The 16,971-nt window shown below is 36.5% G+C and overlaps 1 protein-coding gene across 1 annotated transcript; it reads left to right on the top strand.

Annotated features, from left to right (window-relative positions):
- Positions 1-559: 559 nt before the first annotated feature.
- On the top strand, positions 560-2,715 carry LOC121793420. Its single transcript, XM_042191426.1, has 4 exons — positions 560-913; positions 1,450-1,931; positions 2,041-2,152; positions 2,243-2,715. Exons 2-4 carry the CDS (start codon positions 1,493-1,495, stop codon positions 2,307-2,309), a joined length of 618 nt encoding a protein of 205 aa, XP_042047360.1. The 5' UTR covers positions 560-913; positions 1,450-1,492; the 3' UTR covers positions 2,310-2,715.
- Positions 2,716-16,971: the final 14,256 nt, after the last annotated feature.

The following is a 16,971-nucleotide window of genomic DNA, read 5'->3' as shown; positions in this document are numbered from 1 at the left end:
AAATACTCCATCAAACATCCTGCTTGGCTACTCATAACATACACACACTCCGTCCCAAAGTAAGCGAGTCATATTCTTTTTTTAGATATCCCACTATAAGTGAGTCATTTTTCAATTTTTAGCAAAAAATATTCTCTTTTACTTTATTCTCTTTTACTTTATTCTCTTTTACTTCACTACTTTTCTCTTTCTCATATTTTATTTTCTCTACTTTAACTATTTAAATATCAATTCCTTAAATTTCGTGCTCAAAAGAAGTGTTTCGTTTATCTTGGGATGGAGGGAGTACGGTGTTACCCAAATGTCACAAAAACTAAAATTAAAATAACGTGCTACACATATTTCACAAACCAGATGTGTACATGGACAATACTAAAAAAATGGGTAATACTAAGAATGATGAGATTCAGACCGCCAAGATTAGTGGACTTTGCTAATAACAATGTGTCGGTGCCAAATCACGTCGTTTCGTTTCTAAAAAACTGAATTTCTAACGAAAGACACGATGTCGCTTTCAGACCATTATGAATCATTCGTGTATATATTTGTTTATCATTTTTTTATGTATACACACAATGTGCTCTCAACTCATCTGAACACTCACCAACAACAATTATTCATGCTTGTTTTTGCGAGTGAGTGTTAAAATCTAGCTTTAGCCGTCTTGAATTTTCTACTTTTGCGGTCAAAGTCGCTGGGAAATTCAAGCAGCTCAAAAGGGGTGAGAAACTGAGAGAGACGAGGCGAAAAATCGAGTCTTGAAATATTTGCTGGCATTTCCAGAGAAAGGGAGTGAGAAAATTTGGATCTTGAAAGCCCCCAAGATTTGAGATTTCAATTATTTAGAGTTACATGTGACAATCTTGTATATTATTTGGATCAGGGACTTCTTGAATTTGCTTTATGCAAAAAGGTACTCTTTGTTCTTGAAAGCTCAAGTGGTCTCTCTCTCTCTCTCTTAGTGATCTTCTTGTGTTGCTGTAATTTACCTGCATTTCGAATCTTGATTACTGAATCCAATTTCTTTCCATCTTTGTTTAATTCAAATGTTGTGTTTTTTCTTGATTCTTGAATCTGATTGTCTTAATAGTTAATCCCATTTCGATTAGTTCGATGAATTTGCCGATTAATGGACATGGTTGACTGCTAATTTTTCTCTTCTTCACATCAATAATTAAAAATCTAGTTCCATTTTGTTCTTTTCTGAGCAATTATTTGTGGAATTTTTATGAAATGTCGTATTCTTTGCCCTTAATACATTGTTGTAATCTACTGTTTATTTCATCGTAGAAATAATAATGCTTTTGTCTCATTAATCATTTTTGTTCCCTTTTATTTTGCTTAGTTTTTGTGGCTGTCTCTAGCTAGAATTTGTTTCTGGCTTTATAAAAGTAGACTGCATTGCTTAGTTAGTTCAAAATCTTGATGAATTTCTACCTAATTTCACAGTTCATGGAAGCCTAACTTCGGAGAAAGGGAAAAAGAAGTAAATATGGATTTTATCTCAGCAAAAGAGAGAGAAATTGTGATTGATATAGATCGATTCATCGATACACGTAGAGAAGGAGATGAGAATCTAGGGAATGTGGTTTCGATTTCTGTGAGTGTGGACGAGAATCCGAAAGCGGTTGATGAGATTTCACCGCAGACAGGGAATAATAGTAAAACGGAGAAGGGCAGGGCACCGGGCAAGAAGAAGTCCTCAAAGCCTCCGCGCCCTCCAAGAGGGCTGTCGTTGGATGCAGCCGACCAGAAGCTCATCAGAGAGTTATCCGAGCTAGCCATGATTAAACGTGCCAAGATCGAGAGGACGAAGGTCTTGAAGAAGATGAGAGCAGCAAAGGCGTCGTCGTCTTCATCAGCATCTTCCAGTGGAAACTTGATGGCTCTGCTTTTCACCTTCATCTTTTTTGCTGTCGTCGTTCTTCAAGGTAGTTTGTCTCGTTTAAAAGAGCGTGATTGCTCGATATTTCTTAGGCCTTCGTCTATGCACTTGTTGTGAATGTTCTCAAATGCGAACCATGTTGTGTTTATTTATAGGTTGCCACTCTTCTGGTGTGGCTCATTCGAGTAATTCAGCCATTGCTACTCATGGCTCGTTGCAGTCAAGTGCAGGTGTAGGTGTACCTTTAACCAGCACTGGATCTCCCGAGTATGTCATTTTCCTCAATTTATCTAAGCATGACTCATTCTTTTCCATACTTTTGAGGTAACTAAGCATACCTACGCAATTTTCTTGCAGTGTTATTATGCAACCGGTTCTTGGTCCGGACATAGCAAGAGGTGAAGCGGAGAAATCTGTATGTTGAGGTCGAAACGAATGTGCATAGCTAAGTTCCTTAAACCGGCGTGTTTAGTATCTACGTACACGTGTTGAAGGCATTGCATTTGGTGCTTGGGAAGTGTAGAGTCCCTTTCGCCTTGAAGCGTGTTTTACGCTATTAGCTCTCTAATTGAGTGATGAGAAGCGCGTTTGTGTGAGTTTGTCGGGTGCCTTGGTTCCGTCTTGATCGTGTTGTGATCGTAGATATAGACGAGTTGCATCTCCGTTCGCGTCGTAGAGGAAGGCGAGTTGCCTCCCTTTTGATGTCGCCTTGATGATGCTAGAGTCGTCTTGTGTTCTAAAATCGTGTTCATCTTGTTTCACTGCAAGAGTATTTTTATGGACACGAATATTAAACAAAATATTAGTATAAAATAAAATATATTGGCTCACATGTGTTTTGTGAGAGACAAATAAAATTGATAGGCAATGACACACTAGTTACACAATTAAAAAACTTTATTATTTCCTAAAATTAAATAGGACATGCAAAATGAAACTAACTCATAAAAGAAGGTGACATATTTTGACATAGACGAAACAACATAAAAAAAATTATATTCTTATATTTTTCGATCTACCATTTTAAAATTCATGTGCAGCAATTTACTCCTACAAGTTTATTGGTATGGAAATAGTATTATTTCTCTACTCATCTCAATGAAGCCAACTATATAGTAGTATAATAACAAAGTAATTTTGTGATTAAGAATAGTTCATAGTCTAAATCTTCGAGTCATTGGTAAAAATAGCATGAACTTAAAAATATATAACAAAATTGGCATGCATTTTAATAAAAGATAAATGGCTCTAACTTTAGAAAATAAAAAAATGGCATGAACTTTAAAGTTGTAGTAAAACTGGCCAGAACTTCACAAAATACAATTCATTTCCGAAAATCATCACATCTTCCAAACATGTCTAATACTATGTGAGAAGAAAATGTATGTATTGTACTAGTAAAAAATATTGTATCATAATTTATTTTTTTATTAAAAAGTTGAAATTATTGTCGATTCCCTATACTAAACATAAAATAAAGTTATAAACAAACCCTTGACTTGATGAGTATATGCCAAAAGAGCTAAGGAAAAAGGTAGATTCTTGATGCATAATATAATAGGACACGAATCAGAATATAATACTACTATAATAAATTAATCTCTAATGGGCTTTATAAATTAATACTACCATTGCAACAACAATAAACAACACCCAAACAAAGATCTAACAAATTAAAACCTAACAAAAAAAGAGGAAAAAGTCAAGCCAACAAGCTCTAGAATGAAAGAACTCAGCCAAGCATCCCTTTTCACTGATTCATCAAAACAAATTATAGAAAAATTATTCTTTCAACATTTCAAACACAAAATATAGACTATATCACTGATTCACCAAAACCCTTATCATCAAAACAAATTATAGAAACTTTATTCTTTCGCATTTCAAACATGAAATAGTCTCACCGGAAATAAATTTTGCTCACCCAATCTTTCTGTTTGAGCTTTTTTGTTGGAAAATTAAATTAAAGTATATACCGAAAATATAAAGCCACAATTATTTTGCATATAGAAAATAAATTCTTAAAGTATTTATAAAGTACAACCACAAAATAAGAAGAAATAACAAAGCATAGTAGCCAAACCTAACGACTCAAACACATAAACCACAGCCCATAAAACGTCGTCGACCGACACATCAAGCCACCGGGAGCTTGCAACTGCGTTGAAGAAGTCGAGCTCCGGCCACTGAAAAACCCACCCGCGTAATCCTACGCACATCACCACCAGACTTAAGAGAGATTTTTCTAAAAAGAAGTTTTTTAAATAAAAATTTGTTGTAGTGATTGCTTTGTGTTCAAACTTTCTTGAGACAATTTGGCTTGGTTGTTGTAATAGTAATATTCCAAGAATGGTATAGATTGGATATTTGGGGTGTTGTAGTGATGACAGTGATGTATTGAAATCGAAATATTTATTGTGATAAGGCTTGGATTACATTTTCTATCAATTTATGATAAATATCGTTTTTCATCTTTTATTTATTTTTATGGTTCATTTCTAAAGAAAATTATTTTAATATTTTTTAGAGCTAATATTAATCCTTATGCTTGACTGCTTGTTGTGGACTTGTGGCATATCCTAATATAGGGAGTACTAGAAATAATAAATTACAGAATATCTCCATTTTTGAAGTAGGGTGATTTATATGTGACTATTATAGTAGAGATTATTAATATAAATATCAGAAATTCACGATTTTTCAAATAAAATTGAAATTATTGTGCGATTTTATAGCTACTTGATAGCAGAGCTAGTATAATTATATACTCCATCCGTTCCAAAAAAATATGTGCATTTGTAATGACACAGGAATTAAGAAAACAATGATAAAGTAAGAGAGATGAGGAGAACAGTAATTAAAGTAGTGTTAGTGGATAGTGGAACCTACATTATTAAATTGATTGTCACGACCGCATTAATAGAGAAAGCGGGTAAACCGCGACTAATAAGAAGGATTTGAAGAAGCGGGGAAAGAAAATGGTAGAACTTGAGAAATTTCACAAAGACCAAGTCGATTGATATTATAAAATAGAAGCCAAGTATTCAATTACATGGTCTTGGAAATATGATAAACATCTCCTCAATAAATCAGAGTTTGATGGTGAGATTCTACAATTCTCCCTTCACAAAAACACAACGGAATAAGTCCTTACTAAACGACTTCGTGTATGAAGACACGAATCGTTGGAAGATCAACTTGATTATTTAATAACATCGACTCCGATCATCACTCCATCCTCTTGACGTTCAACCTGCACATTTATAAATACATGCAGGGCTGAGTACAGGAGTACTCAATGGACACGTGCCGAAAAGCAAAACATACATTATATAGTTGTCAAGTCATCGCAGTAACACACATGGTTTTTCTTAAAAGGTCCGAGCTTACTAAATTCTTTTGTGAGCTAAAAGTTTGACCGCAGACTAAGTTCTTTTATCATTCCTAATTCATCATTTCATCATCCATCATTCATCATTCCATATCTAAACATTCAAGTGTCGGGGGAGGTGGTCATCTCCCACGGTCACCCATCATTTCATTCCATTCCATTCCATTCATCAAAACAAACATTTATGGCATGACAACAACTTGTAAAGAATCATAGTTTCGTTTTGAGAAAAGATGATTTTTCATAATTTCGCAAGTATTTGATTTATATCCACACTAATGTAATGGATATTAAAAGAAAGTCCATCTGATACACTTATTCCTCAATTTCACTCCTTCTAGTTCTGATCTTTCGTCTCTTTTTCTTTGTGCAGTTTGCAGATGATGTTGGAAGAGAATTGTACTTATTCTGTATTGATATATGCAATGCATTTGTAATAGATAGAGTCCTAAATAAATACCGTAATAAAAAGAATCAATAAATCAATAAACTAAATAACAATATAAATGAAGCAATGTATAACTGAAATATAGAAAAAATGTACAGAATATATAGAAACACCTGCTTTACTTTCTTTTATTCACTTAACCTGTAATAACTGCAAAATGTAAAGATGTGGTACGAATATATATAGTGAAAATAAATGCAGTAAGATCAAAGAGAAACAATTACCTCTTTTTGTTTTGACTCTCCTTTTAATATGCAATTTCTGTATAATATGAAGAAATGCTATAAGAAAATAGAGAGGAAAATCAAATCCAGTGAGATTGTAGAGAGAGAACACTATTGATGATGAAGAAGATTATGTTTTTTGGACAGCTATTTATAGAATAATTTTTTGTTAAGTTCATTTATTTTCCTTTCCATCCTTTGTGATCCCGATTTTGCATTTTACCCCTTAAAAGATTTGGCTCCTAAGGGCATCCACAATGGCTTTCGCTCAGTCATAGCACAGCCACAAACTCCTTCTGCCACATCATCAGTACTAAAAATCATCATGCCACATCATCAGGACAAGCAAATAGCCCAGTAATAGCCTAGCCACATCACTCCTAATTATATAAAATAAATAATAATTGACAATCACACAAAATACGGAATTAAATTTACGACAAAGATACGGAAAAACTCAATAATAATATTAAAATTTTAAAAAGTATATTAATTAAAAAAACACAACTAAAAATGAGTTTGTCCCACATCGAAAGTGGAACATAAAACATTCAAGGATGTCTCTATAAAAGAGAAACAATCAAGAATGAGTTTGTCCCACATTGAAAGTGGAACATAAAACATTCAACGATGTCTCTATAAAAGAGAAACAACCAAGAATGAGTTTGTCCCACATCAAAAGTGGAACATAAAACATTCAAGGATGTCTCTTTTATAGAGAAACAATCAAGAATGAGTTTGTCCCATATCGAAAGTGGAACATAAAACCTTCTAAGATGTCTCTATAAAAGAGAAACAACCAAGAATGAGTTTGTCCCACATCGAAAGTGGAACTTAAAACCTTCAAGGATGTCTCTATAAAAGAGAAACAACCAAGAATGAGTTTGTCCCACATCGAAAGTGGAACTTAAAACCTTCAACAATGATGTCTCTATAAAAGAGAAACAACCAAGAATGAGTTTGTCCCACATCGAAAGTGGAACTTAAAACCTTCAACAAGGATGTCTCTATAAAAGTGAAACAACCAAGAATGAGTTTGTCTCACATCGAAAGTGGAACTTAAAACCTTCATGGATGTCTCTATAAAAGAGAAACAACCAAGAATGAGTTTGTCCCACATCGAAAGTGGAACATAAAACCTTCAAGGATGTCTCTATAAAAGAGAAACAACCAAGAATGAGTTTGTCCCACAAAAAAAATATTAAATAAAAAAAAATTTAAAATCGGTTGGCCGATTGCTCGCCGATCGGGAGCCTACAATGGCGGCCAGCCGATCGGCGAGAGCATCGGCCAGCGCCCGAGAATCGGCGAGGGCACGCCGATTGTTTCGACGATTTAGCGCTCGCCGCTTGCGCGATGGTTCGGCGAGCAGACCGGCGAGCGCCGGAAATCGGCTAACCGGCCCGCTCGTCGCCATTGGAGATGCTCTAAAAAATCCTTGTTTTGGCTCTCAAAGAACCTTTCATCAGGTTCTCAATCTGAGAATGCTTTCCAAATCTCAATTTTAGAGATCATCTTTGTGTAAGATGATCTGATTGATTGTTAGTATTTGGTCTAATCAACATTGCTTTTAAGAGTTAGATTCTAAAATTTGTTGGATTTAGTATGAAAAAAACATTCATTGTATTAACCTTTGGTGCATGTAGTTTTAACAACTGTAAAATATTTTTTTTAAATAAAAGCTCATTTTCAGACGTTTTGGCGGAAACTTGTTTTCCACCAAAGAAATCTGCTCAAAATCTTGTTACGTTGGTGGGACCCTAACCAAAAAATCATTTACAAACCTTGTTATGTTAGTGGAAACTTTTCCCTCCCAATATATATAATTTGAAAATGGGGGTAAGTCTTCTCAAAATTCCCCCCCAAAAAAACCTTGCTTTTAAAAAAATCTGCTCAAAACATTGTTATGTTGGTGTGACCCTATTTGTTTCCCACCCAAAAAATCATCTACAAACCTTGTTATGTTAGTGGAAACTTTTCCCTTCGAATATATAATTTGAAAATGGGGGAAGTCTCCTCAAAATTCCCCCAAAAAAGCCTTGTTTTTAAGGATGTATAGATATAGATTTACTCGTATATACCCCAACTCAAATTAATAACAAAAAACTACGATTGCATTCACAAAAAAAAGTAGACCAAAATGAATTATATGGAAAAAAATGAGGCAGGCGTATAAACTAGAAATCTTCATTGCAATGTACTGTATACTCTTTTTCTCTCTTGTTCATTTAAAATCTGTCTCCTCTCTATTTTTCCTTTATTTTTGTTCTTTTTCATTTATTTAATTTATCTCTCCTAAAGTTATTTATTATACTTTATAAATAATTAGCACTCCTTAAAACAATGAAGAAAAATAATAGGAGTATATTATAACTGATGAGAAATTAATTTAAATATTATATAATAATTTGGTTTAATTAAAATGATATTTTGATTAATTGATAATATTATACAATTGTTGTCAATTAAGTAAGTGAAATTGCATAATGTTATACATATCGTATTATATAAATATCATTAATAGTTAATTCTAAATATTTTTTTAATTATATTTGAAATCCCTTTTTCGGGTATTCAAATGTCGTGTTTCATGTTTTAATTAATAGTACTTCGGTTTTATTTTTGAAGTTGGTAAGAAATTAAGTTTGTATTCTGAAAAAAATATTTCTCGTTTCTTGCGACTGTAGTATTTAATATTCTCACTTGATGATAAAGAATGTCGGAAATATTAAACCACAACCAAATTAAGTTATACTATATCACAAACAAAAGTAATTTAATTTATTGATTGAATTTATATTTGAAATGAAAGACGAGTTACAATTAACTTAAGTGATCAACAATCAAATTCGTAGTAACATAAATTATGCGAAGCAATCCTATTGCAATAACCCTGAGTATTGGCTGAGCCATGTTCTATCTTGCACTTAGAGTCGTAGCAACTGTCACCGCAAATTCCTTCCTCACAACATATACATTCACCACATTAACTACCAATTCCAAGAGTGCATCTTTTTGTCATTCCAAATTCAACCGCTGCATAATTTTATTACAAATATAATTAATACATTTAAGTTTTAAGTTCATACAAAAATTGGAATTCAGTCCAAATTTTATGATATTAGTAACTAATTGCCCTAGACTAATGTAATATAATAGTAAAGCAGTTTACCTGAGGCTAAAACGAGCAAGAGGATAAGGCAAAATGATTTGTTGATCGTTGCCACTGCCTGTCCTATTTATACACTCATACATGTTGTGATTGTTGGAGATTACAGAATATCATGCAATCAATAAGGGAATCACACCAAATCAGGAGAAGATTGAACGAGATATTTAGACTACAAATTAGGGAGATTTGATTGTGGAAAATCTTACCATGTATAATAATCCCTAGGTCTATATATGATGTACTAATTCATTGTGAATAATATAACACAAATTACCCAATTCTACATGGCATCCGAGCAGGTTAGGCTCAGAAAATTATCATCATAGCCCAGGAACATACCTTTCTCGACCAAATTGGCGAGAACACCAAATCTGCCCAAACCTGAAACCTGGAAAATGGCAGAAGACAAGCCAGAAAAACCCCAAACCGAAATAGCCGAGAAGATTAGATCAAGCAAGAGTGTTACCATAGCCTTCAAGTTGAACGGCTCAAATTATTCACTATGGGCACGATTGATGAAGGTGTCCATTGGCGGCCGAGGAGTCTACCGCCATATTTCCGGAGTACCAGCCCCACCAAAACCAGGCGAAATCGGGTTCACCGATTGGGAGGAAATAGACTTAATAGTCTTTTCCTGGATTATCGATAACATGGAGACTAATCTCATAGCGGACTTCGCGCATCATCAGACAGCAAAATCGCTATGGGATACACTCGCGGTAACATTCGCGAGCTCATCGGATTCGTATCTGATATACGATCTGAGGGACAAAGCAAGCAGGATAGTGCAAGGGGACTCAACGCTGGAGGCATACTGGAGCCGACTACACGGCTTATGGATCGACATCGATCGATGCTCGCATAAAACAGTAAATTGTTGCGATAAGGGAGTAGAGCAATACAGAGAAATCAAATCAGAACTGAGGCTGTTTAAATTCCTCACCGGGCTCAATGAGAAATACGATTGGATCCGACGCGAAATCCTCAAGGAAGAACCCTACCCCTCAGCCGACGTCGCGTACGGATGGGTGAAACGGGAGGCAGCTCGACTTAAAGTCATGTCACCGGCGTCCGATTCAATCTCCGTCGCGGTCGGAAACGAGACATCATCGGGGGGAGTCGGATTCGGATTCGGAGCTCGAGAGTACCGCCCACCACAGCCACAGAATCGGGGTCAGCCACCTCCGTCGCGCTCCGCCGCCAACAGCCGCCGGGGAAACGGCAAACCGGACAAATCCAAGCTCTGGTGTTCGCACTGTGGAATGCATAAACACACAAAGGAGACGTGCTTCCAATTGGTGGGATACCCAGAGTGGTGGGAAGAGGAAAAATCCGGAAAAGCGAAAATCGCGATTGGAACTGAAGGCGGAGGGAGAAATCAGAACGAAGGAGGCCGAGAAACGACTGGGTTCCAGGAGAAAGGACCGGCTAATAGCGGTCTCCCAACCGACGGCGGCAGGCGCGGCGACGGTGTTGGTGGGGCGAAGACGGCAGAAGCCATGGTGGCTTCGCTCAGGTTGGACGGAGGCGGAGAAGCAGGTAAAGGGTTAGGGGTCGGCTGCCCTAACCCTAATAATCCTCATTTTTCAATTAAGCCCAAATATTTTGGATATTCAGAAAAAAGACCCCATTTCCATAAGTGTTATCAAACCAGCCCCCAAGTTACGAATAATTACAGATCCAGCCACCAAATTATTGATAAGTGCAGAACCGACCCTATTATTTGCAGAAATTCATTTGCACCCCTAGAAAATTTATCCTATGCTTTTGAGGCCCAGGATTGTGATACTATTAATGATACGGGGTGGATTTTCGACTGTGGGGCTACCGACACGATGTCATACGATAGAAATGATTTTTTAGAAATCCATAAAACCCCTAAGTCGCACATAAAAACAGCGAGTGGGGGAGTAACACCAGTAGAAGGGGCGGGAACCATAGAAATTTTTCCTAATGTTCTTATCCCTAACTGCCTCTATGTGCCTAAATTATCTCAGAAGTTGATGTCAATTAGTCATGTGACGAGGAATTTGAATTGCTCTCTGCTGATGCACCCAAACTTTTGTATGTTACAGGATATCCGGACGGGGAAGATTATTGGACGTGGCACTGAGCGTCGCGGACTATACTTTGTGGATGAGATTGCTCGACGAGATGGTGCGGCGATGCTTGCTCACGGATCCACTAATCAAGATACTTGGCTCTGGCACCGTCGGATGGGCCATACCTCTCCGGGTTATTTAAAATCCTTATTTCCTAAACTTTTTGTTCCCAAAGATTTTTCTTGTGAAGCATGTGTTTTGGCCAAGAGCCATCGAAACTCTTTTAAACCAAATGATACACGTGTTGACACTGTTTTTTCCCTGATTCACTCCGATGTGTGGGGCCCAGCGCCTATAGGAACGTTTTTTGGTTTTAAATACTTTGTGATATTTGTTGATGATTGCAGTAGAACTACTTGGGTGTATTTCATGAAACATAAATCCGAAGTATATGATAAATTCGTCCTATTTTATAAAATGATTCAAACCCAATTTCAGGCTTCTGTAAAAATCTTAAGATCCGATAATGGGGGGGAATTCCTAAACAGTTCTATGACAAATTTTTTCGCTGAAAATGGGTTAGTTCACCAAACTTCCTGTTCCCACACACCAGAACAAAATGGGGTAGCCGAACGGAAAAATAGGATAATTCTTGAAATGACCCGAGCCCTCCTATTCGACTCAAAAGTTCCTCCTTCTTTTTGGCCTGAGGCAGTTGCTACCTCCGTCTACCTTCTAAATCGACTACCCACTAAAACACTATATCGAAAAACACCCCTAGATCACCTTTCTACCTTAACAAAAATTCCCTCAGCCTTATCCTTACCACCTAAAACCTTTGGCTGTTCTGTCTATGTCCATGTTCCCAAACACGAACGCAACAAATTTTCCCCGTGTGCAATTAAGTGCGTTTTTTTGGGGTATGGGATCAACCAGAAGGGCTATAGATGTTATGACCCCAAAACCAAACGAGTGATTACCACCATGAATTGTAACTTTCTTGAAACCGAATTTTTTTACCACCTTGGGACTCAGGGGGAGAGTGAAAGACAGGGGGAGACCCACGAAAATGACTCCCTTCGGTGGTATGTGCCAAGTAACTTTGATTCGGACCCAACAGAACAAGCTGGCACTGTTCCTGAGCCGATCCCGTCTGCTGAGACCATAGTCCCGACGCTTCCGCCGCGATCCTCTGATCAAACCGTAACGGAATCCGAGGTAATATCTAGTCCGACTCATGAAAATTCAAATTCTATTCCGGACTCACCAAGTGCAGAAGTCGAAGAGGAAGAGGATACCTCTATTGACCAGGACACAGGACAATATATACTCCCTCCAAGAAGTACAAGAGGAATTCCACCCAAGAGATACTCCCCGGAACGAATAGGGACGAGAAGCAGATATTCGGTGGCCAACTTTGCTGAAGCCAACGTGTCCAAAATGGCAAGGGCGTTCCATACAGCACTATGCGAGGAAGAGATTCCAAGGACATTTGAAGAAGCCTTCAAAAGCAAGGAGTGGAGAGAGGCAATGCTCGTTGAGATGAAAGCACTAAAACGAAATGGAACTTGGGAAGTGAGCCCGTTGCCCGTTGGGAAACATACAGTGGGGTGCAGGTGGGTCTTTACAATTAAGCGGAGACCAGATGGGAGTATCGAGCGATACAAGGCTCGATTAGTGGCGAAGGGGTATACGCAGACTCAAGGAGTGGATTATTCAGAGACGTTCTCTCCAGTAGCCAAGATGAACACAGTAAGAGTTCTACTATCCATTGCAGCAAACAGAGACTGGCCACTTCATCAGTATGACGTCACCAATGCCTTCCTCCATGGTGAATTAAAGGATCCAATCTACATGGAGGCCCCGCCGGGCTTCGAAGAGGAATTCGGCCAGAACCAGGTGTGCAAGTTGAAGAAAACCTTGTACGGATTAAAGCAGTCCCCGAGAGCTTGGTTCGGAAGATTCACAGATGTGATGAAACGATACGGCTATCAACAGAGTAACTCAGATCATACATTGTTCATCAAGCGAAGAGGAGAAAAGATCACTTGTCTGATAATTTACGTGGACGACATGATTATTACAGGGGATGATTTAGAAGAGATAAACGACCTCAAGGGGCATCTAGCTACAGAATTCGAGATGAAGAATCTTGGAGATCTAAAATACTTTCTTGGGATCGAGGTACTGAGATCCAGAAAAGGCATCTTCATCAGTCAACGGAAGTACGTTCTCGATCTCTTGACAGAGATAGGAATGCTTGAGTGCAAGCCAGCAGATACTCCCATGGTGCAGAATCACGGCCTTCAGATAATCAAAGCAGCAGCGTCGACTGATCGGGGAAGATACCAGAGACTAGTGGGAAAACTCATCTACCTCTCTCACACTCGGCCTGACATTGCATATGCAGTAGGAGTGCTTAGTCAGTTTATGCATAATCCACAGGAGGAGCATTGGGAGGCAGCACTCCGAGTAGTGCGATATCTAAAGGGGACCACCGGACACGGAATACTGTTCCGAAAAAATGGACATCTCGACATCCATGGATACACTGATGCAGATTGGGCAGGGAATCCAATTGATAGGCGATCCACAGGAGGATACTTCACCTTTGTGGGAGGAAATTTGGTCACTTGGAGGAGTAAAAAGCAGAAGGTTGTGGCCCTGTCAAGCGCAGAAGCTGAATTCCGAGGTATTAAAAGTGGTCTTACTGAAATTCTTTGGCTTAGGAGGGTGATGAAGGAGTTAAATCTTGAATCACAAAAGACTTGTAAACTTCTATGTGATAACAAGGCGGCGATCAGTATTTCAGAGAACCCAGTACAGCACGACAGAACCAAACACGTCGAGATCGACCGACATTTCATAAAAGAAAATCTTGAGGAGAAGATTGTCGAGATTCCATATGTAAAGTCCGAAGATCAATTGGCAGACATCTTAACCAAGGCCGTATCTGCAAAGAACTTTCACGAAGTTCTGGGCAAGTTAAGTTTCGGAGATCCCGTAACTTAACTTGAGGGGGAGTGTTGGAGATTACAGAATATCATGCAATCAATAAGGGAATCACACCAAATCAGGAGAAGATTGAACGAGATATTTAGACTACAAATTAGGGAGATTTGATTGTGGAAAATCTTACCATGTATAATAATCCCTAAGTCTATATATGATGTACTAATTCATTGTGAATAATATAACACAAATTACCCAATTCTACAGTGATCTTGTTTCTTGATTCCCAAAATGAGTAATTATTCTATTAAATTGCTCTTAAGATACTACTTGTGATCTTTCTTTATTCCCAAATTTTTTAATTGCTCTTAGTAAACCCATAATTGTGATTGATCTTGATTCTTGATTCCCAGAATAGTTTTTCTTTTAAATTGCTCTTAAAATATTACTATATGACCATAAATGAATTGGAAATACACCCATAATTGTGATTGAATACATTGGAAAAAATACACTTATAGTTGTGATCTTTATTGATTCCCAAATTTTTTAAATTGCTCTTAATTAAGATATAGTAAACCCATAATTGGGATTTGTGATCTTATTTCTTGATTCCCGGAATAGTTATTCTTGTAATTGATTTAAAATATTACTCCACTATATGACCATAAATGAATTGGAAATACACCCATAATTGTGATCTTTTTCTTGATTCCCAAATTTTTTAAATTGCTCTTACGATATTACCATAAGACCATAGATGAATTGGAAATACACCCATAGTTGTGATCTTTTTCTTGATTTTCAAAATAGTTGCTCTTTTAAATTGCTCCGAAGATATTATTATATGACCACTAATAAATGGTAACTGATAAAATTAAACTTCTTGTGCGATTTCAAATAATTATTTGTTGTATTTGTTTACATTTTCTTTACTATTATATCACATGTTAAGTTGTACTAATAAACTTAAGTATTTGATACCTCATACTTACCACATTTGGACCAAAAATAATCCTTCCTCCCCCTATACAATATTCTTCTTTCGCCATTTTACTCCGTTAAAATTAGTCATGCTTTTATATTTGTCAAATTTTTTCTTTTGTGAGATATGTCATCTTCGATCGATAATACTTTGATCACTTTTTTTATAGTAAAACTTTTCTCCTATTTTATTAAGTTTGTATTAAACTTTATGAAATCTTTAGAGTTTTTATTTTTAGAGGACGTGAAATATACTGAACCTATAGTAATTCAATCGCCATTTTCATTTTTCTCGTGAAGTCACAGCTAATCCATTAATTAGCCGTCATGAACCTGCCTAAACACTCCATCCGTCCCCAATAAGAGCCACATTTTGCTATTTCGGTTCATCCCATAATAAGAGTTACATTTCACTTTTATCATAAATGGTAAGTTGGTTCCACATTCCACAACTCACTTCACTCACATTCTATCATAAAACTGATATAAAAAATGGATCTCATATTCCACTAACTTTTCCAATTCACTATTATTTGCATTTTTTAAAATCTATGCTCACACTAAATGTGACTCAAATTATGGAACCCATAAAATAGATTAGATAAACTTTAAACCATATAAATAATTAAAAAAATTTGCCACAAGAGGTGACCGACAAAAAACTGCGCACGTATGTCTTTTATAATATATATTTACTCGTACATACCCAAATTAATAACAAAAAACTACGATTGCGTACACAAAAAAAAAGAAAAGAAAAAAATGACCAAAAAGAATTATATGGAAGAAAAAAATGAGGAAGGTTCGTTGGAATCTACTACTACTAGACTCTAATTTCTCTCTTCTTGTTCATTTAATTTCTGCCTCCTCTCTATTTTCCTTTATTTTTTTCATTTATTAATTTATTTAATTATAGTACTTTATAAATAATTAAAACTCCTTAAAACAATGAATGAAAAATAATAGGATTACATACGGATGAGAAATTAATTTAAATATTACTCTCTCCGTCCCATTTTAGGAGTCCTATTTGAGTTCGAGGCGGGTTTCAAGAAATATAAAGGATAGTTAAGTGAAAAAAGATAATGAAATATGAGTCATACTTTTATACACGAGTATTAGTTTTATAGTAATAAAAATGTGAGTGGAAAAATGTTAGTGGAATGTGAGGCCTCATTTATGGAATATTCCAATTAAGACTCCGCAATAGCGGACCACTACAAAAAACTCGCCTATTAGTGACGGATATTTCCGTAACTAACCAGTGAAATTCCTTCACTTAACAAATTAGTGACAGATCAAATTTCGACAGATCCGTCATTAATAAACTTGTCAACAAAAAATTTTAGTGACGAATTTTCCGTCAATAATGTTATTGTGATGGAAACCATAGGCGACTACTTCGCATCAGTGATGGAAAAATCTGTCACTATTAGTGACTGACACTTTTCGGTCACTAATTCTGTCACTAGTTGTTGAGCTATTGGATGCTGTCACTATTTTTTATCACTATTTTCCGTTTTTTTGTAGTGGACTAAAGGTAGGACTAGCGGTTAGGGCGTGGGGATGTCCGTCCACAATAGCGGACTAAGGATAGGACTAACCGAAGTAGGACGAGCGCTCATCCACGCCCTAACCGTTAGTCCTACCTTTAGTTTGCTATTGCGTGGACTAAAGGGTAGGACTAAGCAATTTTTTTATTTTTTATTTTTATTTATACTCAATATTTACAATTCATTGCACTTTATTTTTTTAATATTTGATAAACATCAACAATTAAAATGAATTAATCGTATTTTTCAATTTGTTTTATTAGCTAGGGCGTCGGCTAGTCCTAGTGCTAGCCTATTATTGTGTTGTGGTTAGTCCTAGT

Source organism: Salvia splendens, chromosome 3 (genome assembly GCF_004379255.2).
Source record: "Salvia splendens isolate huo1 chromosome 3, SspV2, whole genome shotgun sequence".
Lineage (NCBI taxonomy): Eukaryota > Viridiplantae > Streptophyta > Magnoliopsida > Lamiales > Lamiaceae > Salvia > Salvia splendens.
Note: the sequence above shows the minus strand (reverse complement) of the source record. Positions and strands in the feature narration are given on the sequence as shown.

Bases quoted from the DNA above. Each gene is read 5' to 3' on its own strand.
- LOC121793420 (XM_042191426.1), top strand. From the start codon at position 1,493: ATGGATTTTATCTCAGCAAAAGAGAGAGAAATTGTGATTGATATAGAT. The intron at 1,932-2,040 runs GTAGTTTGTCTC...GTTTATTTATAG, and splicing joins TGCTGTCGTCGTTCTTCAAG to GTTGCCACTCTTCTGGTGTG. The intron at 2,153-2,242 runs GTATGTCATTTT...ATTTTCTTGCAG, and splicing joins ACCAGCACTGGATCTCCCGA to TGTTATTATGCAACCGGTTC.